The sequence below is a fragment of the Neophocaena asiaeorientalis genome, unplaced genomic scaffold (genome assembly GCF_003031525.2).
Source record: "Neophocaena asiaeorientalis asiaeorientalis breed wild unplaced genomic scaffold, Neophocaena_asiaeorientalis_V1.1 scaffold179, whole genome shotgun sequence".
Lineage (NCBI taxonomy): Eukaryota > Metazoa > Chordata > Mammalia > Artiodactyla > Phocoenidae > Neophocaena > Neophocaena asiaeorientalis.
In genome coordinates this window covers 305,523-326,865 of record NW_020172775.1, presented here as the reverse complement: position 1 = coordinate 326,865, position 21,343 = coordinate 305,523, and the positions used below count along the sequence as shown (strand labels likewise).

The following is a 21,343-nucleotide window of genomic DNA, read 5'->3' as shown; positions in this document are numbered from 1 at the left end:
GCCGCCCAGGTGTCCTCACCCACCTTGGCAGCGTTGATGAGCTCGTCTGCCAGGCACTCGGCAATGGTCTTGATGTTCCGGAAGGCGGCCTCACGGGCACCTGTGCACAGCAGCCAGATGGCCTAGGGAGCACAGGGGTCCCTGTGCTAAGTAGGGGTTGCCCCTACACCACGCAGGGACACGGCTCTCCAGTACCCTGGGACCCAACAAATGCTGCCTACCACGTTGCCATCCACAGGCCAACTGAGGCAAGACAGAGTGGGAGCCCACAGCGCTGCCCAGTGCCCAGGTGCCATGCTGCTAGATCTGGGATCAGACTGAGGGGCACAAAAAAGTGTGCGGACACAAAGGCTGAAGCTGGGTCCCTGATGATAGGTGACTTAAAACTAGCCGTGACAGGGAAATGCAATGTGTTCCTGTCCTGGAACCCTTGACTGAAAACGAACAGCTATAAAGGGTATGCTTGGGGACAGCTCCATAAACTGGAACAGTGATGTAATGTCAAATGTTAGATTGCTGTTACATTTCTTGGGGGTGATGGTGGGGACAGAACATCTTTATTCTAGGGGGACACCCACTGAAATGTTAACAGGGAAATGGTCAAAACACCTGCAACTGATTCTCAAATGGTCCAAGAAAATAAAAACAGTGTAAAAACATATACCCAAATGAAACGGGCCCTTCAATCTAATGCTGCCCAGGAGAGGGCCCAGAGCTAGGACGTGCTCTGCGTGGGGTGGGAATCCAGGAAGCCTTCATGACCCGACACTCAGGTAAACGTGCAGACAGAGATGAACATTCCCACTTGCCAGCCTCTGCTGCCCCAGGCAGGATTCTGCCAGAGCCTGGTGGCTGTTCCTGGCCACCCACGTGTGCCCCAAAGCCCCAAGCCCACCTGATTCACACGGCGCAGCGGGGACACGTCCACGGCCTGCCGCCTCACTGTTCCAGCTCGCCCAATGCGGGTCGAGTCCTCCCGGGGGCCGCTGTTGATGATGGCATTCACCAGGACCTGCAGGGGGTTCTAGGAGAGGGGGGCCATGAGCCAGATACCTGGCAAGCATCCCTCCCCGACCCTTCACCCCTAAAACTTGGAGCACCCTGGCATGCCTATCGTGGGGCGGCCACTGGCTTTAGGGTGTACTAAGGGCACTCTGCCCCACCTGGCCTCGGGGCCCTACCTCGCCTGTGAGCAGATGGATGATCTCAAAGGCATGCTTCACGATGCGCACAGTCATGAGCTTCTTGCCATTGTTGCGGCCATGCATCATCATGGAGTTGGTGAGGCGCTCCACGATGGGGCACTGCGCCTTGCGGAAGCGCTTGGCCGCGTAGCGCCCTGCACTGTGGGGCAGGTATTTGGCATACTTCTCCTTCACTGCGATGTAATCCTGGGGCAGCAGGAAGAGGGGGTGAAGGGACCACGGTCAGGAGCAGGACGGATCTTGGCAGGGGACCAGAGAGACTGAACACCCACTCAGCGTAGCTCCCACCCACCTGCCTGCCACAGAGAAGTAAAACCGAAGCAAGTGACTTTACCAGGACACTGAAAAGAGTACTTCCTTCCTAATGGGAGGAAGGTATGGAAAACTAAGTAGGTAACCACCCACGATACCAGTCTTGTTTTAACAGTGTTCTTCACTCTGCACTGACGTTTTATGTCAACTAACTCTTTGTTCTGGAGGGGCTGCCCCGTGCACTGTAGTATGCCAGGAGCACTCATTACTGACCCCCAAAAATGTACCCCTAAAGGGGTAGGGGCGGGGGGAGCTAAGCCAGAGAACCAGGGTTGCAGAACAACCATTCAACAAGCTTGCCTATATATACATACACATGCCAAGATGGTGTCTAGAAACACTAAACCATTCGGGGGGGGGTTGAGTCAGAGGACTGCCTACGTGAGGACTACTTTTGATATTTCCAGTAGGAAACCTACACACAGTCATTCTACCACACACACATGAGAACATGTACAAACAATGAGTTTCTACAAATACAAGGATTAACAGGAAAAGAACGCAGAGGATTCTGATGTAGGCACAACAGTCTGGGGTCCAGCCTGGAGACGACCACTTGCACAAATAGGCAAGTAGACAGACAGGCGTCCACGCAGGGACTCACACTGTGCCAAAAAAACCTGCGAATACCAAATGCCCCAGCAAGCGTTTGGTTAAGCTGCTGGGCCCCATGGTAGAGCCCACCACAGCTTTCAAGAGAGTGAGAACTCTGATATCAGCTGACTTCTGCTTTCCCAGCCCCTAGGAGAGGACCAGGGGAAAGTGAAAATTAGTTTTTACATTATTAAAGGGTTGTACAAAAAAAAGCAAGAAAAAGAAAACAAAGAAGCAAACACACATGTGACAGACCACATGTGACCTACAAAGACTTTATAAAACATTTACTAACTGGCCCTTTTAAGTTTGCAGACCTCTCCCCCAACAAACCCATGAAGGAAAAACAGTTCGACAAGACATTGAGTGAAAAACAGGTTTGAATTCTCTGTTAGGCTCAGTACCTAGGTACCATGATATATTTCGAGGCAACAAAAAGTTTTAATTTCTTTTAAAAGAAGAAAGGGAAAAATATGATCAAACCTGAATTTTATTCGTCATTATACCAATGCAGTCACAAAATATAAATTTATTTTTATGAAGGCCCCACAAAAGTCCTAATGAGGCCAAGTGTAAAACAGTGTGGAGGCAACATACAGTGGGAGAGCTCCCATTTCCCAATTTCAAAACCTATTACAGGGCTTCCCTGGTGGTGCAGTGGTTGAGAGTCCGCCTGCCGATGCAGGGGACGCAGGTTCGTGCCCTGGTCCGGGAGGATCCCACGTGCCGCGGAGCGGCTGGGCCTGTGAGCCGTGGCCACTGGGCCTGCGCATCCGGACCCTGGTCCCCCAAAAAAAAAAAAAAAAAAAAAACAAAACACTATTACAAGACAGTGTGGTACCGGCAAAAGGATAGGCATAGAGACCAATGAAATAGAGTTCAGAGTTCAGAAACAAACCCTTACATCCTTGCTCAACTGATTCTCAACAAGGGTGCCAAGACCACTCAATGGGATAAATACTCTCTTCAACAAATGGTGCTGCGCATGGGGGATCTTAGTTCCCCGACCAGGGATCGAACCTATGCCCCCCGTATTGAGAGCACAAAGTCTTAACCACTGTACCGCCAGGGAAGTCCCTTTACCTTTCTGTTCTTAATTTCACTGATTTCTGTTCTGATCTTTATGATATCCTATCTTCTACTTTGCTTTAGTTGTATTTTGCTCTTTTTATTTTCTGAGGGGTGCTGAGATTATTGATTTGAAACTTTTCTTTTCTAACAAATCATTATTATAAAAAGTTCCTTCAGTACTGTTCCAGCTTTATCCCACAAGTTTTCATTACAATTTATTCAGTTCTAAATATCCCTTGATTCCCTTAGAGACTTCCTCTATCACCCGTGTATTATTTAGAAGTATATTGTTTCATTTCCTACTGTTTGGAGCATTTTCTGGTATCTTTTTGTTACTGATTTCTTATTTGTTTCACGTTTGGTTTGATTGTTTAAATTTGTTCAAGTTTGTTTTATGACCCAGGGTGTGGTATATCTTGCTGAATGTTCTGTAAGGCTTCTTGAAATGAATGTGTATTTTGCTGTCACTGGGTGAAGTTTCTATAAATGTCTTCACAATCCTCTTGGTTGGGGTTATTACTCAGGCTTTTTACATCCTTGCTGACTTTCTGTCTAGTATTTCTGTCAGTTGCAGGGAGAGGGATGATGAAGTCCTGAAGTATAATTGAGAAACTGTCTATTCCTCTTACAAGTTCGGTAAGTTTCTGCTTCATGTATTTCAAAGTTCTGTTGTTTGGTGCACACACATATAGGATTGCTATGTCATCTTGGTGTACTGACCCTTTAATCATAATAAAAGGGTTCATTTTCTTGCAAAAACAAAAAAAAACAAATGGTGCTGGGACATATACATATAATGTATAAATGAGATTGAAGTTACATTTTGTTGCCTAAATTTAAGTATGATACAGAAAACTCCAAGAGACGAAAACAAAAGCTGCCGGGACAACTGGATTTCCCCACACAAAATGATAACGTTGGGCCCTTACACTTTATGGGACTTGAGCATCTGCAGATTTTGGTAAACTTGGGGGCTCTTGGAAAGAACACCCCTCAGATACTGAGGGATGACGGTAAGGCATTTAGATTTTTAGGCATTTGAATCTTTATAATTTGACTCTTCTCTCCAAGGCACAACTTCTGAACTTGAAAAATATTGTCCATTTTTATTTAATTCTAAAACATATAATTTAAATAAAATTTTATAGCCTGAATGAAGTATTGTCCTTGTCATCTTCAATACTTGAGTAAAATAAGAACACTCAAAACTTACAGATGACCTTTAAAAAATAAAATATATGAAACTAAAAACATAAATAAATTGTGCATTTCACTACAAAACAATTAACTAAACAACTTGTGGGATGTGATACTCCCTCTGAGGAAGGAACCATCTCCTGACAAAAACTGTAGCAACCTCTAACAGGACACAAGGAAAAACAGACACGATGGGTGTGGTGGTCCTGGGATCCCTCCTTTACCTGTCCCATCTTCAACTCTACTTCGTGGGGCAGCTACAAGTTTCAAGCGACCCCACCCCCAGCTGGGAAGCACAATCATTACACCCCCCTCACCTGCAGGGAAATGTCATTGATCTGCACATCATCGGTGCTCCACTTCCCAAAGAGCTTGATGTCGGGGGTCTCTGCTACTGCAGGTGCAGCTGTCTCCCACTCCGTCATCCTAGGGACAGAAACTGTCAAAGCCCAGGCACACTCACCACAGACTCTGAGGTTAGCGCACAACCTGAGAACTGGGAAGTTACCAGGAACTGAGAAAGGCTGTGAACATCTGAGTCCACCTTGTGGAACTTTAAAAAAAACCACTCATCTGTCAGCAAGAAACACCTGTCTCTCACCCAGGAGCCCTGGGGCTAACAGCTGGCAGGCACCCCCTCAACGGTTGCAAGGCGGCCCAGAGACGGGCAGGGGATGCCAAATGCCCTGATGCTGCATCCGCTCGAAGTCAAACCCAACCTTGTTCTTCAAGAGCTCTGCGACCCTAGGAGAGTCTACAAGCCGCTGTGGACTCAGCTTCCTCATCAGTAAAACAGAAGGATCAATGGTATGAATTCTGCGCTTTACCAGTGCAAAGGTCGAGTTTGGTGTCCGACCCCCACGGGGGGATTAGGGGCTGCTACTTAGAAGAAAGCGTGTCCCGACCAAAGTGTGCATCGTGCATGTAAGGAAAACGGGAACTTCTTATAATAAATGAAGTACAACTGGAGAGACCAAGCCAACATTCCCCAGTCCGCTGGGGGCAAGGCTACGGCGGCGAGGGGGCATCAGCAAAGGGGCGAAAGTAACTTTCCCCGCGCCTCCATCCTCGTCTCCTGCCCGAGGGAAGCCCCCGGTCTCGGGTCCCACTCACGGCTCCCGGAAGACCCTGAATCGGCCTTCAGACCTCCGACTCCGCGACAGCCTCACCTTAAGCAGCAGCTGAGGTGTCTCGATCGCTCAGCATACACCACACGCCGCCCTGGCACAGAAAAGAAAAGGCCGCACGCCGCGGGCCGACGCTTTTAAGAGAGGCGAGAACTTCCGGGTCACCGAAGACCGCGCATGCGCAGAAGAACAAGGCGTATTTACGGACCAATTCGGAGCATGTAAAGGCGCCCTCTGGGCCAAACGGAAACCATAAACCCCCGGCGCATGCGTACTTGCAGAAGCGGGCCCAAAGGTTGTGCCTGGCGGATGTCCAACTTCCAGCACTTGCCAGTTCGTAGGCGTCCCCTGCACAGGCGCAGAGGTCTCTATGAGGTCAACGCCGCCATGTCTAATGAGGGCAGAAGTCTGGCCCGCGCTCGTAGCTGTGCATACAAGCACCTGCTACAGGACCCGGCGGCTCAGTGAGGCCAGGCCGTCGCGACTGCTGTCCGCTGTGGTCCGGGCCCCGCGCGCGTGGGCGGACACCACTCGCGGGCCCCCCTCCCCCACACTCGCGCGCTCTGGGCTGCTTGGGGCCTGAGCCTCCGAAAGGGGACCCTTCGCTTCACCCCATGCCGGCGTCCCCCCGCGACCGACCATTGTCTCTCTTTGGCCCCCGCCTCTCCTGCCCCGTTACCGCGTGCGGGAGGTGCCCTGGAGGAGGAGCCTGAGGGACAGCCCCCGCCCTTTTTGATCCAGCTGGGGCCTGTGCTGCCGAGATCACTGATCGAGTGCAGGGCAGGCACGGTGGTGCGTCCCCTGCGCACTCTGCAGCCGCACCCAGTGACACCGGCGGTCTGCGTGGAGAGCACGTGCCAAGACTTCACATCCCCCTCCTAGACTCTGGAGCCGAACTGGGTTGTGGACGCCTCCTCGGCGGGCTTCGCAAAGGCAGCGACCACTGTAGCCGCACACCCATGCTGGCTGCAGATGACAGGGAGCGGCATCTGGCAGAGCTTGGTCTCCAAGGCGCCTGAGGCTCCTCACCTCCAGGTGCCCACCTCATCTTCTAAGGGTGGGAGTTCCCCTTCTCAGACCCGAAGGGGCCCAGCCACGTGACCCAGGCGGTCCTTCATTTGTCCGCACCAACCCCAATTGCCCACCTTCGGGGCATGCGCATTACAGGTGCTCAGCAGCCGCGATGTTTGTTGACTGATTGTAAAGGATACTGACTGACTATAAAGGCTCGCCCCTATCCCTATCCCAATTCCAGGAGCGTTTCAGACCAGAAACTCTGGGCCCCCTTGGACTGTCGTCGTCAGTCGCAGCTCATGCCACTGCTCAGGGGGACACAAGCCTTGAAGCTGGTCTGGGCAGCGGGTTAGACCTCAGGTTCGGGTGGATTGAAGTCTGGGAGCCGCACCCAGAGAGGCCAAGGCCCCCAGCCACTGCAGTCTGTGGCCTTATCCCTGGCCTCTGCCTTGGTATGTACAGAGCAGCAGCCTCGGGCCTTTTACTGGGGTTGGGGAGGAGCTAAGTAGGTTCCTTCCTGGTCCTGGAGGGACCCTCTCTGATCATTGGGGGCCCTCCCTCGTCCTGGGGGACACAGCTGGGGAGGTGCTGACTGGGGGAAAACAGGGAGGCTGGGAGTAGGCACCAGGCACCCTCACACTCAGCAGGATCCAGGGGGCCCCCCAACCCTGTCTCTCTCCCAAAGTGGACAGGGGTCCACCCCCTCTGAACCTCAGTTTCCCCTGTCAGTGTGGAAGTGAGAACTAAATCAGACAAGGTGAGTTTGGAGCCTGTGGCCTGACTGTCAGTGGTCACTCGATAATGGGCATCTTTATAGACCTGACAGGAATGACCCACCATGCATGGGAGGGCAGGAGAGAGGTCCTGCAGTAAAGCCCTATGTGGTGCGGGGTAGGGGGTCACCTTGCATAGCTGATGACCACACACTACTTGCCAGGCCTAAGACAGTCCAGCCTCCTCAGGTCCCCAGGACACAGGCACAAAATCTGGAGTCTGATCCCATAAGTCTAGGGATGTTGGTGCTGTGTTCTTCAGGCTGGAGGGGGAAAGCCTCTGCAGAAGCCCCTTTGCATTCCTGGTGCATCGTGTTCACTCTGGGCTGACCAGCTCTGGCCATCTCCTCTGCCCTGATTCTCTAACTGCTCCATGAGGCGAGAGGCTGTTTGGTTTCTTCCCCACTGTGTCCCCAGCTGGAAGTACTGAGTCTGGCACACAGTATCTGCTCACAAGTAACTGCTGAAAAAATGATGGGTGGAAGGACGGATGGGGCAGTTCTCCCTAGTCTTGCTGCTCCCTCTCTGGGCTTCAGGCAGACACCAAGCGGCTAGGCCTCGCTCCTCCACCAGACACCAATTCCAGACCCAGAGTCCTGCTGTCTCCTGTTTAGAACACCTCCTTACCTGAGTCTGCCCCTCTTCCTGGCCACAGCCTGGGGAAACGCCCTCCTAATGCCAGGTAGGCAATAGGAGTCTGGGAATCAGACCATTTCAGACCTAATCTTCAGAACAACTTGATTAGGCAGTCAGGGAGGCCCAGAGAGGTGCAGTAACTTGCCCAGGGTCACATAGCAAAACGGGGCAGAGCTGGGATTCTAAGGTGGTTTGCCCCGGAGCCTGACCTCTCCCTCCTCCGCTGGCCTCTCCACCATCTCAGCATCGTGTCTCCCCCAGTGCCGCCTATCTCTGAACATACAAAGTGCCCAATAAACAAATGAGTTCAGTCAACTCTGGGCCTTTCCACTGGATCTAGCATGATCCAGAGAGCGGCTCTCCCTGCGCCTTAGGCTTCTCCCTTTTTATTTAATTAAATTAATTAATTTATTTGCGGTACGTGGGCCTCTCACTGTTGTGGCCTCTCCCGTTGCGGAGCACAGGCTCCGGCCGCGCAGGCTCACAGGCCTAGCCGCTCCGCGGCATGTGGGATCTTACTGGATGGAAGATCCAGGAAGATCCAAGCACATCTGATCATCCCCTCTTTCCAGGCTGAGTAGGTCACTGAGGTTCAGGGAGGTCACTTATCCGACACCCCCAAAGCAGCCTAACTTCAGGGCCACTCCCTGCAGCCTGTTGGAGGCCTGGGGGCACGGGGAACATGCATCTCTTGCCTCTGAGTTTCCCCCAACATCTGTCAACTTTCTCAGTCTCTCGGCCTCGGTCGCACTCTGTGTGGAAGTCGACCTGTGTCTAGGTGTACCTGGGACTCTCTCAGAGATGCTGACACAAGATCTCCGTCTCCCTGGGTCTCAGCCTTCCTGTTCTGAACCACCCACGTCGGTCGGTCTTTGTTTACTCATGACACAGAAGGAACGAATCCAATACGGAGGGAGAAACACAGGGAGAGATGGTGACGATGACCACTACACAACAGTATGGGGGGTGTCAGATGGTTCACACGTGATGGGGTCATCAGAGAAACAAAGGAAAGAAGGCTGACACCCTGGCAGTTAGGAACAGAGGCTGCGACATCCAGTTACAGACACGGACCCTGCAAGAGGGACAGGGATACAGCATTGTGAGAGAAGGCAGAGAGCAGTGACAGGATGCTGGCTGCCAGAGCCCACGGCACCGGGGGGGCTCTGGGGCCATGGAAAGGGTGGACTCAATACAGGAAGATTTTATTGGGCTGCTGCGTGCCAGGCTGGTCTGAGTGCTGGGGCCCTGGAGAAATTGGATTGTTTTGCCCTGTAGGGCCCACAGCTGGCGCGGGGGAGAGAGCCACGTAAACATCTACAAGGACGACGTAGGGTGCGGCGTGGTGACCGCCTCCGGGAAGGCGTCAGTCATGCATTCAGCAGCCATGGGGCAGGGCCCACTGCCCTGTGTGCTGTGGATACTGAGAATAAGACATGGCCCCTGCTCTTGGAAGCTCACAGTGTCCTTGGGAAACACAGTTTCCAAGCTCTGTAAGGAGTACATATAATATGGTAGGAGGCTTAAGAGGAGTAAGGGGGAGGCACTCCGGAAGCAGAGGGGGCAAGCTGAAGTCTGTCTGAGGTGGCTGGGGAGGGCTACTGGAAACATCTTGGAGGGAAGAAGAGAGGCGGGTTCCAGGCACAGGCACAAAGGCACGTTCGCGGGAGAAAGGGTGGCTTCTTCAGGAACCGCACGTTGTTCCGTGTGGCTGGTGTGTGGGAGGTGTGGCCACGGGAGACAAAGGCTGGGGGCCAGTCACGGACGACCGTGAACAGCAGATGACGGACCTGAGGTTTATCCCACAGGGCAGTACTCTGAAACCATCTTCACTGCACACACAGAAAAACGACAGTATTCCTACACACATAGGAAGGTAACTGGAGAGACAGCTTGGCACCCAAAGCAACTTATATCTTGGCAAACTTGTAACCCACTCAGGAAGCTTTGCTCTAGAAGGTGATGCAGTGGAGAGCTTCCCACATGGAGAGATACAATCAGATTCGGGCTGTGGAAAGAGCCTGCTGGAAGCTGGTGTGGAAAAGGAAACAATGGTGTGTGTGTGGGGGTGTGTGTGTATGTGTGTGGTGTGTGTGATGTGTGTGTGGTGAGTGTGTGTGTGGTCTGGGATGTGTGTGGCCTGGGATGTGTGTGGTGTGTGTATGTGTGTGGTCTGGGATGTGTGTGGTGTGTGGGATGTGTGTGGTGTGTGTATGTATGCGGTCTGTGTAGATGTGTGGTCTGGGATGTGTGTGGTGTGTGTATGTGTGTGTGATGAAAGCAGGAAGGGGTCAGGAAGGAGACCCCCGCTGGAATCCAGGTGACAGGTGATGTGGGCTCGCATAAGGTAACAAAGGTGGAGAAGATGGAGCAGAGGTGGTTGTAAGTAAAACCAACAGGGCTGACGACTGGTGGGATGTGGAAGGAGAAGGGAGGGAGAAACGGACGCCGGGCAAGCGGCCAGCCGTACGCTCAGGACACAGAAAATGCGATAGAGGCTGAGGGTCTGGAAAAGGCAGCCTCACAAGCTGGCCTTGGAGTCAGACATGAACAGGTGGAGGGAAACAGCATGTGTGAAGGCACAGAGGTGGGCACGGGCAGGTGTCCCTCCTGGGCTACGTGGGAGAGGAACAGGCAAGAAGAGATGCCGTGTGGGAATGTGAAGCTGGAGCCTCCCCGCCCCAAGCATCCAGGGACCACTGAGTCCGGAGAGCAACTTGACCCTGACTGCTCTGGCTCCGAGGACCAATCCACACCCTCAGCTCAGCTGTCCTCTGTCTGAGATGGGCTTGAGTGGGGTATGGAGGGCAGCAGGAGCCTTCTGGAAGCTTCGCCAGATGACCTGAACAGCTTTATGTTCATCAGGGGCCTCCATCTGGGTCGCAGAATGGAGAGCTGTTCCCGGACAGCCCCAGAGTTTGCCCTTTAGCATCTGGTCATTTGGGGGGATTCATCCGTCACCCACCCCGTCCCTCCCAGATCTTTCAGAACTCAGGTTTCTCTTCGATGCTGAGCCACTGTGGGGAGGCTTCCTCGGGCACTGCAGGACGGTGCCGTGGATCCGCAGGTGAACCGTGAGGGCTGAGGTGCGGCTGAAGGCCTTCCCACAGTCGCTGTACTTGTAGGGCTCCTCCCCCGTGGGGACCCTCCGGTGCTCGTTGAGGGACGAGCTCTGTGCAAAGGCCTTTGGACAAACCTGACACTGATAGGGCTTCTCCCCGGCGTGGATCCTCTGGTGCTGGGTCGGAGCCGAGCAGTCGCTGAAGGCTCGGCCACAGGCGTAGCACCTGTAGGGCTTCTAGCCTGAGCGCATGCGCAGGTGCTGGGTCAGGTGGGTGCTCCGGCTGAAGGCCTTGCCGCACTCCTCGCACACACAGGGCTCCTCCCCGGCGTGGATCCTCTGGTGCTGGGTCAGGTGGGTGAGCCAGCTTAAGGCCTTCCCGCACTCCTTGCATTCATGGGGCTTGGCCCCTGTGTGGACAACCTGGTGCTGGGCCAGGTGTGCACTCCGGCTGAAGGCTTTCCCACACTCACTGCAGGTGTGGGGCATCTTCCGAGCATGGCTCTTCTGGTGGGCCTCTAGGGCCAAGGGGCTCCGGAACGTCTTCCAATACTCACCACACTCGGAGGGCTTCCTCCCCAAGTACGTGCCTGGAGGCTCTGTGCCATAACCATCCAGTGGATCCACTTTCTCTCTGGAAGGAGTCTCCTCTTGGGAGGTGAAGTCTAGCCACATGTTGGGACTGTCCCCCAAAGCACCAGCTTCACAGCCGGGCTGGTCTGTGAGGGTGCCCTTGTGAGGCCCTGAAGTTTTCCTGAAATCCATCTCTTGGGTGACAGACTTTGTCCACATCTTCCCTGAGAGTCCGGCCTGCCTCTTTGAGCTGCCCTCAGGTTCGCAGGCGTGACCAAAGGTGGGTCCTGGGGAAAGCTCTCCTACCAGGGTTTCAGTGGCTCTGACTCGTCCAAATTGCTCTGCTTACAGCTCGCCTCTGAGAGCTCAGATCCCAGCACCAGCCTGCAACAATCTGAACCACAGTGTCACCACTTTTTCCATACCAGGCCTCCCCTCTCTGCTGGGCCCTGGCCTCACTCTGAAAGGGGAGATGTGGGCCACTCCTGATATTTGGCCCCATTTCCAAAGGAGAGTTTCTCGTTTGGTGTCTTGGATGACAAAAGGGCACAGTGCTGTCCTCCCACACCATCAAAAGCGGCGTCACACACACAGATGGCCAATAGTCACATGAAAAGATGCTTGTCATCGCTAATTATTAGAGAAATGTAAATCCAAATTACGAGATATCACCTCACACCAGTCAGAATGGCCATCATCAAAAAGTCTACAAGTAAGAAATGCTGGAGAGGGTGTGGAGAAAAGGGAACCCTCCTATACTGTTGGTGGGAATGTAAATTGGTGCAGCCGCTATGGAAAACAGTGTGGAGGTTCTTCAAAAAACTAAAAATAGTGTTGCCATATGATCCTGTAATCCCACTCCTGGGCATATATCCAGACAAAACTATAATTCAAAAAGATACCCCTATGTTCGTAGCAGTACTATTCATAATAGACAAGACATGGAAGCAACCTAAATGTCCATCAACAGATGAATGGATAAAGAAGATGTGGTACATATATACCACATCTGGTATTATATATACTGAATATACTGGTATTCCATACCAGTAATAATGGAATATTACTCAGCCATAAAAAAGAACGAAATAATGCCATTTGCAGCAACATGGATGCACCTAGAGATTATCATACTAAGTGAAGTAAGTCAGAAAGAGAATGACAAATACCATATGATATCACTGGGAGTTTGGCATTACCAGATGCAAACTATTATATATAGAATGGATAAACAACAAGGTCCTACTGCATAACACAGGGAACTATATTCAATGTGCTGGGATAAACCATAATGCAAAAGAACTTTAAAAAGATTGTATGCGACTTCCCTGGTGGCGCAGTGGTTAAGAATCCACCTGCCAATGCAGGGGACACGGGTTTGTTCCCTGGTCCAGGAAGATCCCACATGCTGCGGAGCAACTAAGCCCGTGTGCCACAACTACCGAGCCTGTACTTTAGAGCCCGCGAGCCACAACTACTGAGCCCACGTGCCACAACTGCTGAAGCCCGTGCGCCTACAGCCGGTGCTCCGCAACAAGAGAAGCCACCGCAATGAGAAGCCCGCGCACCACAACGAAGAGTAGCTCCTCTCCACAACTAGGGAAAGCCCACGTGTAGCAATGAAGACCCAATGCAGCCCAAAATAAATAAATAAATAAATAAATAAATAAATAAATAAATAAATATATATATAAAAGCATGTATACATGTGTATAATTGAATTGCTTTGCTGTACAGCAGAAATTAACACAACATTGTAAATGAACTATACTTCAATGAAAAAAAAACCAAAAACCTGCATCGCATGTTTCCATCCACCCCTGAAACCACCCACTGCAAACTCTCCATTCTTTAAGGCTCCTGATTTTGTCACAAGTGTCAGGAGGAAAACCCTGAGGTTGAATGGATCTGAAAGAGAGAGTGAGGGAGAGAGGGAGACAGCGAGCACGCCAGGCGCCTATGTGCCTGCTCCCTTGGGCAGGCTTGAGCTCTGTCCCTGCCACCTGGATCTGGATGTATCTGCAGATGCTCAGTAAATACCGGCCGAATGAGGGAATCAATCCAGGATGCAGTAGACTCTACCTTGAACCCCAGGTAGACACCTGCTGCTGTGGGTGGGTGGGTGATGCCTCCACTGGGCCTCCCTGAGCCCCCGGGAAGCCTGAGGCCTGCTCTTTATAATGTGCTGTGAAGGCAGAGCATGGCTGAGCGGCAGCTGGAGACTGGTTTGTGTACGAGGTAGAAGCATTCTCGAATGGACCTGCCCTTGACGGGTACACAGTGCACCTTAGGACGCCTGACTGGACATCGTTTACTGGACAGGTTCCAGGAAGTGGGGTGGGGGTGGCCGGAATAACTGCTGGTTAAGTCCACAATGGGGCCCCAGCTCTGCCGCTCGCCAGCTCCAAGGGTTGGGTAGTCTTGCCCTTGTTTGGGCCGCAGTTTTCTCATCTGCAAGAGGGGGATGCTATTCTGCTTGCCTCCCAGGGCTGCTGGCCACTGTTAGGCTCTTGTTCTGTGCTCGGCTCCAAGTGCAATGGGTAACTCCCATTGCCTCGTTTCAGCTTCATTCTGCTCTCAGAAAGGGGCACTTTGGGCTTTCCTGGTGGCGCAGTGGTTGAGAATCTGCCTGCTAATATGCAGGGGACACGGGTTCGAGCCCTGGTCTGGGAGGATTCCACATGCCGTGGAGCAACTAGGTCCGTGAGCCACAATTACTGAGCCTGTGTGTCTGAAGCCTGTGCTCTGCAACAAGAGAGGCCGCGATAGTCAGAGGCCCACGCACCGCGATGAAGAGTGGCCCCCGCTTGCCGCAATTAGAGAAAGCCCTCGTACAGAAACGAAGACCCAACACAGCCATAAATAAAAAAAAAAAAAAAAAAAAAAGAATGATCCATGCTTTAAAAAAAAAAAAAAAGAAGGGCACTTTGACAACTGGGTTTCAGGCAAGGAAACTTGAGGCCCAGCTGAGGGGAGGTCTTAAGTAATTGGTACAAGACCACATGATTAATTCAGAGAGGTTGAGTAACTTGTACAAGATCACACAGTTAGCTAGTGGTCAAGTCGGGATTTTAGCTCTAGAATCTCCTCCTCCTCTAGACCCACAGGTGTTCCCTAAGTCCCTCAACCTCCCTAGCCACATGCTGGGGCCCGACCACCCTTTTTTCCTCTATTCCAGAAACACTGCACCACCTGCTCTTCCCAGAATGCACCAGTGCATACCATACCCCAGGGGCCTTTGCCTCTCACCATTCCCTCTGCCTGGAGTGTGGTTCTTTCTTGCTGTTTCAGTGCCATTTTGCATTTTCCCTGAAGACTCTCTTGACCCTACAGAAGGATGGGGCCGCGCCCTCCCGCCTACCCAGTCCGTGTCTCGGCATAGCTGATGGGGCCAAGGGAGCGCATCTGACAAGCTCTTTCAGAAAGGTTCGTTTCTCAGGGAGCAGAACAAATTTTCCTAACAGCTCCAGTTACCACGTGTCTGATTCGTGCAGGCACCGTTTCACAGGCCGCATAGACTGCCTTGTTCACACCTCTCGATGACACTGAGGTAAGTATTAGGACTACAATCCCCGTTTTACTGACAGGGAAACTGAGGCACAAAAGAAACACACAGCCAGGAGGTGGCAGAGCAGTGGTTGGACGTACCAAGCCTCGATGATTCTTCTGAGCCCAAACTCCATGGTCTCCCTGCCCACGACCTCCGCCCTGGTTGCTGGCACACCCACCCCACCAAACGCTCCCATCAGGTGGGGCTGGGTCCTCCTGGTGTCCCATCGGGTCTCCCTGAGCTGCGACATCTGAGTGGGTCTCTAAGCAACGGTGCCCACTCTGGCCTGGGGCAGGTCTGTCTCACCCAGATGCTGGAGGTCAGCATAGGGAGGGCTCCAAGGGGGTACATCGGGACACACGGCGTTTCTGCCCCCTCCCCAGCCCCAAGCATCCAGCCCCCTTACCTGATAGCAGCATCCTGGTTTTCCTTTGGGGAACTTCCCTTGCTCACATCAGTCCCTGGGGCTTTGGTCCCCGACCAGCTCAGTGAAGCTCAGCTCAGGGATCTTTCGCCATTCTCCCCATGAGGTTTCTACATCGATAAGGCACAAGCACGAGAGTGCTGGGCCAACTGTGTCTCCCTCGGGGACAGAAGCTACTTAAAGATGAACCTAACGTAGGAAAACTCAACTGAGAAAGAAAGGAGCACGAGAGAATTCTGTTCCCTCACCCGAACTCCTGATACACAGCCATGAAGCCTCCCTCCTTGGCTTCCGTCAGTTTGAGCTGGGCTTTTGGTCACTGGCAGTCAAAACAGACCTGCTTAACGCAGTGTGTGAGGGTTTGGGTGAGTGCCCCCAAGTGCAAACCTGCACCCCCAACATTCCAGTCCAGGCTTTGCCCTGTGTGCCTTGGGCACCTGCCCGTCACCCCCTCACCTCTCTTGTCCAGTGCCTGAGTCAGGTCCTCTACGAGCACCACAGCCTCCTCGCCCCTCTCGGGGTACTGAGCCTGCAACCAGGTCTGGATCTCGGGGGGCAGCGCGCCCAGGAACTGCTCCAGCACCAGCAGCTCCAGCATCTGCTCCCTGGAGTGCACCTCGGGCCGCAGCCACTGGCGGCAGAGTTCACGGAGCCAGGCCAGCGCCTCACGTGGGTTGGGATGCCTCCTCATAGCAGAAGTGTCGGAAGCGCAGACGGGCAGCCTCAGGGTGGGAGGTGTGGCCAAAGTTAGACTCCTTGACCTGAGAGAAGCTGGCCTCCTCATGCTCCACCTTCACTCGCAGAAAGTCATCCTGCTCCCAGGGCACCGGGCTCACAAGGCTCTTGGGGATGGCCACTGGGCAGCAGACCTCCAGTGAGATATGGAATGGCTGGAGCCTTGGAACTGGGTCTGCAGGAAGATCAGAACTTGGTTATCCTGTGAACTTGGCGCCCTGCCTTGTGGCTGCTGAGTAGGGCAGATGTGGGCTTGGGGCCTGTGAGATGTGACTCAGTCTCACAGAGTCACAGATGATCAAAATAATTAGGGCAGCGCCCATTTGGTGCTCAGCACCTTTCTAAATGCTTGCATGTAGTAACTCGTTTAAAACTCACAACAAACTCAGGAGGTGGGAGCTTTCTCTCATTATATGGCATAAAGACACACAGGAGAAAAAGATTTGCCCAAAGTTTCCCAGATACTGAAAGGAAGGGCGGTTGCTGAGCTACAAACCCCAGTAGCCTGACCCCATGGCCAGTCTGCTTCAGGCCTATGCTCCTCCCACACAGAGTGGGTCTGTCTTCTATCTCACACACACCCCCCACTCCCCTGGGAGCCACAGGGGCATTCCCTTACTTTACTTGCTAATTATTTTGTAGTTTCTGAGATGAATATTTAGACAACTGACATTCAGCCTTTCTTCTTTTCTAATGCATGTATTTCAGGCTATAAATTTCCCTATAAACATAGCTTTAGCTGTACACCCACAAGTTTGGTTTTGCATCTTCATTACCATTTAGTTAAAAATATATTCTAATTTCTCTTTTGGTTTCTTCCTGAACCATGGGTTACTTAGAACTCTGCTGCTTCATTTCCAAACAATTCAGAGTTTTCTGATAGTCTTTTTATTACTGATTTCCAGATTAACTCTGTTGTGCTCAGAAAATGTGCTTTGGTCAATTTTAATCCTTTGATATTTGCTGGTTTGAGACTTGGTTTGTGACCCAATGTGTGGTTTTGTGGTCAGTGTTCCACACACACTCAAAAATAATGCAAAGCCATCTTAGGTAAGTGACAAAAGAGGAAACAGATAAACTAGACTTCATCAAAATTAAAAACCTTTGTGATTTGCAGGACACCGTCAAGAAGGTGAAAAGAGGAATTCGCTGGCAGTCCAGTGGTTAGGAGTTGGAGCTAAGATCATGCAAGCTGTGTGACAAGGCAAAAAAAAAAAAAAGAAAAAGAAAAAGAAAAAGTGAAACGGCAGCCCACAGAATGGGAGAAAATATTTGCAAATCATATATCCGATAAGGGACCTGTATCTAGAACAACTCCATAATAAGACAAATAATCCCAAATTAAAGAATGGGCAAAGGATTTGACTAGATATTTCTCCAAAGAAGATATACAAATGGTCAACAAGCACATGAAAAGATGATCGACATCATCAGCTACCAGAGAATTACAAATCAAAAGCACAATGAGATATCACTTTACACCTGCTAGGATCTAATACGCAAAATAACAGATAACAACTGTTGGCACTGAAGCCATGACCTTGAGCACAGGGAGAAGTGAGCACGAATAAAACAAGACCTCAATCCTGAAAACTTTCAGTGGCAGCTGGTGATTTCTGGCAAAGCTGTGCTCTAGCCCCTAACTCCACTGTAAAGCTTACTTGGGCCTTTTGCAACCTTGCCTTTGCCATTATCCCGATTACTGAATTCCTTTGTCCCTGTTACTCTCTTGTCCTAAAATCCCCCTCTGCACCTGAGCAATTTCTCCTAGTTCTCCAGGCCCCACTTTAGCTGTCATCTTCTCCAAGAACCATCCCAGCACCTGAAAGCAGGCTAAGTATCCTCCTGAGTGCCCCGGGTCATTCTCCCCCAGCTCTGTGTTCTAACCTTGTTTCCCCAGAGAGACTGGGCATGCTGGAGCCACAGTGCCTATAGCAAGTGCACAGTGAACAGGTGCTGAGAAAACGGAGGGACGAGGAAAGGCGGAGTTTGAGGCAGGGAATCATTGTTCAGAGGAGTGGGTACAGGGGTGGCAGGATTGACAATAAATACAGCGACAGTTTCCAAGCTCCCTTTTGTACCCCTGAAACCGCTGCTTTGGAAAATCCCTGAGGACAGTCTCTGAGACACAGGGACGTGAACCATGATCAGCTCACCCCCAACGTGCTGACCTCACATCAGGTCGAGGTCCCCTGTCCACAGCTGCTCAACCAACTTGGGAGAGCAGTTCTTTCATTTCTTGCTCCTTCCTGTACCCGACCTGACAACAGGCCTGGCACACAGCAGACATGCAGTAGATGCCCAGTCTGATGACTCCACAGTCCCTGCCAGGCTTAAGGCCACAGAAGGTGCAAGTGGACATCAACCCAGCTGGGTGACTGCAGGTCACGTAATTTCAGCCGCAGACAAATTCTCTGTCACATACTTGGTAAACTCCCTGCAAATCATCCAAATATAGTCCCCCTGACAAATCCCAGTCAGTCACGTAGTTCCACGCATACACCCTACCTCAGGCATAGTCTCAGTCGTATCCCAAAATATACCCCTGCACCGGAACGTTCTCAGTGTCACTCACAGTCCAATAAACACAGGAGCTCACAGCATCGCCCGTCATCCACAATCATCAGTCGCTGTCTCAGCCAGTCACACACACAGACTCTCGGTTACGCCTGAAATCACAGTCACAGACACACCCTCTCACGCACCACACACAACCCTCCGACAAAATCTCAAACGACTTCTTTGTCAGTCGCACACTTGATCAGGTCAGTCAGACATCCTATCAGCCGACCACACGCTCCCAGCTTGAAACACAGCAACACGAGTCAGACACAAAAACACAACCAGACACTCACACAACCGGTCAGTCGGCCGGTCCCGCACTGGAACAGAGTTCCACACTCGGTCTGTCCGTCTGTCGGTCCACGCGCGGCTCGGGGTCAGCCCCTCGCTCTCCATCTGCGCGTGTCGGTCCCACACATCTCGCTTAGACCACCGCAGGCGTTCGCCGCTTCGGGGTTTCCCGTAGTTTCTCTCCGGCAATCCGCGGGGGGCCCCACCCAGACCCACCTCACCCGCTGGTGCGCGGTCGGACGCTTCCGGGAGGCGACGCGGCGGCGCTGGAGCGACGAGTCCGTGCGCCAGCTGGTAACCACAGTTCTCAGAACGCGCCGCGTCTCAGTCGCCCCGGCTCGTGCGACTGCCCGCCCACCTGGACTACAATTCCCAGAAGGCGCCGCGTCGCCCGCGCCCCCCCCAGGAGCCCGGGGGCACGCCGGGAGTTGTAGTCCGGCCAGGTACGTGGGCCGTGGGGACAGCGGCCGTGACTTTGTTGGGCAGTGGTGGCGGTGTGTGGATGATCCAGCCGGAGGGTGTGCGGGAGGCGGAACCGTGCATGGTGCGTGGGGGGTGAGAGGTGTGAGGAGGTGAGGGGTGTGTGAGGAGGTGAGAGGTGTGAGGTGGTGAGAGGTGTGAATTGAGAGGTGTGAGGGGTGTGTGAGGAGGTGAGAGGTGTGTGAGGGGGTGAGAGATGTGAGAGGTGTGTGAGGAGGTGAGAGGTGTGTGAGGAGGTGAGAGGTGTGTGAGGAGGTGAGGGGGGTGTGAGGAGGTGAGGCGGGTGTGAGGAGGTGAGAGGTTTGTGAGGAGGTGAGAGGTGTGAGAGGTGTGAGAGGAGGTTTGAGGTGTGAGAGGCGTGAGAGGTGTGAGAGGAGGTTTGAGGTGTGAGGGGTGTGAGAGGAGGTTTGAGGTGTGAGGGGTGTGTGAGGAGGTGTGAGGAGGTGAGAGCTGTGAAGGGGGTGTGAGGAGGTGAGGCGGGTGTGAGGAGGTGAGAGGTTTGTGAGGAGGTGAGAGGTGTGAGAGGTGTGAGAGGAGGTTTGAGGTGTGAGAGGCGGGAGAGGTGTGAGAGGAGGTTTGAGGTGTGAGAGGCGGGAGAGGTGTGAGAGGAGGTTTGAGGTGTGAGAGGCGGGAGAGGTGTGAGAGGAGGTTTGAGGTGTGAGAGGCGGGAGAGGTGTGAGAGGAGGTTTGAGGTGTGAGAGGCGGGAGAGGTGTGAGAGGAGGTTTGAGGTGTGAGGGGGGTGTGAGGAGGTGTGAGGAGGTGAGAGCTGTGAAGGGGGTGTGAGGAGGTGAGGCGGGTGTGAGGAGGTGAGGTGTTGAGGGCGGTGAGGGGTGTGGATGCTGCGGGAAGGTGTGCATCACGTATGTCATGTGTGTGGCCCACTGCAACCATGTGGTCACAGTGCCTCTTTATCTGGCCCTCTTTCCATTTTCTTTCCCCTTTAAAAATCTTTACCATTTTTTGGAGCCGTAATTCACATACCTTCAGTTCACCCTTCTGAAGTGTACAATTCAGTGGTTTTTAGTATCTTTACAAGGCTGTGCAACCATCACTATCTATGTCCAGAACACTTTTATCACCCCCAAAAGAAACCCATTGCCCGTTAGCAGTCACTCCCTATTCCCCCTGCCCCCAGCCCCTGACACCCACCGATCTGCCTCCTGCCTCTGGGGATTTGTCTATTCCGGATATTTTATGTAAATGGGCCCTCCGCAGTTCCTGACCACTGGTAGGCACACCATGGGCACCCTAATCCAAGGAATCCTTCACCTTCCCCAACAAAGACCCGTCTCACCCATCAAGTGCTGGGCTTTGGCCTGCGGGTGGCACTGGTGGCCTTCATTTCTTTGGGTCTTCCTGGCCTTCTCTGTGGTCTTCTGCCTTCTGCTGTCCCACTTCTGATGTCAAAAGCACAGCCCCATGACGCCCACCCCCGATAATCATAACCATAAACCACATCTGCACTGAGCCCCGTTTGCACACCAGGCAATTACTGAGCCTAGTCGGTTCACCCAGATCGTCAACTCTGCCCATGACCTTCTCCCTTTTTGCACCGCCAAAGGCTTTCTCTCTGGCAGCTCTTGCTTCCCACCCTCCAGCCCTGCCCTCTCCAGCAAGCCCAGCTTCGCGTCACTGACGTCTTGCGGCACTTGCCTTGATACCTCCCTGCCTCCAAGCCTAACTCGCCTCCCACCAGTGAAGGGTACCCCAGGTTTTCCTGGTTCCTATTGTATCACT

The 21,343-nt window shown here is 52.7% G+C and overlaps 2 protein-coding genes across 2 annotated transcripts in view; both read right to left on the bottom strand.

Annotated features, from left to right (window-relative positions):
* RPS5 (ribosomal protein S5) overlaps window positions 1–5,684 on the bottom strand; it is a 5,853-nt gene extending 169 nt beyond the window's left edge. Inside the window, exons 1-5 of the mRNA XM_024740908.1 lie at window positions 5,549–5,684; window positions 4,697–4,805; window positions 1,182–1,391; window positions 896–1,024; window positions 24–122 (exon numbers count right to left, since the gene is read on the bottom strand). Coding sequence (XP_024596676.1) covers window positions 24–122; window positions 896–1,024; window positions 1,182–1,391; window positions 4,697–4,804 — 546 coding nt within the window. The 5' untranslated portion in view covers window position 4,805; window positions 5,549–5,684. The remainder of the gene's footprint in view (window positions 1–23; window positions 123–895; window positions 1,025–1,181; window positions 1,392–4,696; window positions 4,806–5,548) is intronic.
* A 4,459-nt stretch (window positions 5,685–10,143) lies between these two features.
* On the bottom strand, window positions 10,144–19,331 carry ZSCAN22 (zinc finger and SCAN domain containing 22). Its single transcript, XM_024740913.1, is given in 5 exon segments — window positions 10,144–11,880; window positions 11,883–11,947; window positions 15,858–16,213; window positions 16,215–16,447; window positions 19,128–19,331. Coding segments are annotated over 5 exon segments (1,758 nt in total). The 5' UTR covers window positions 19,231–19,331; the 3' UTR covers window positions 10,144–10,879.
* Window positions 19,332–21,343: the final 2,012 nt, after the last annotated feature.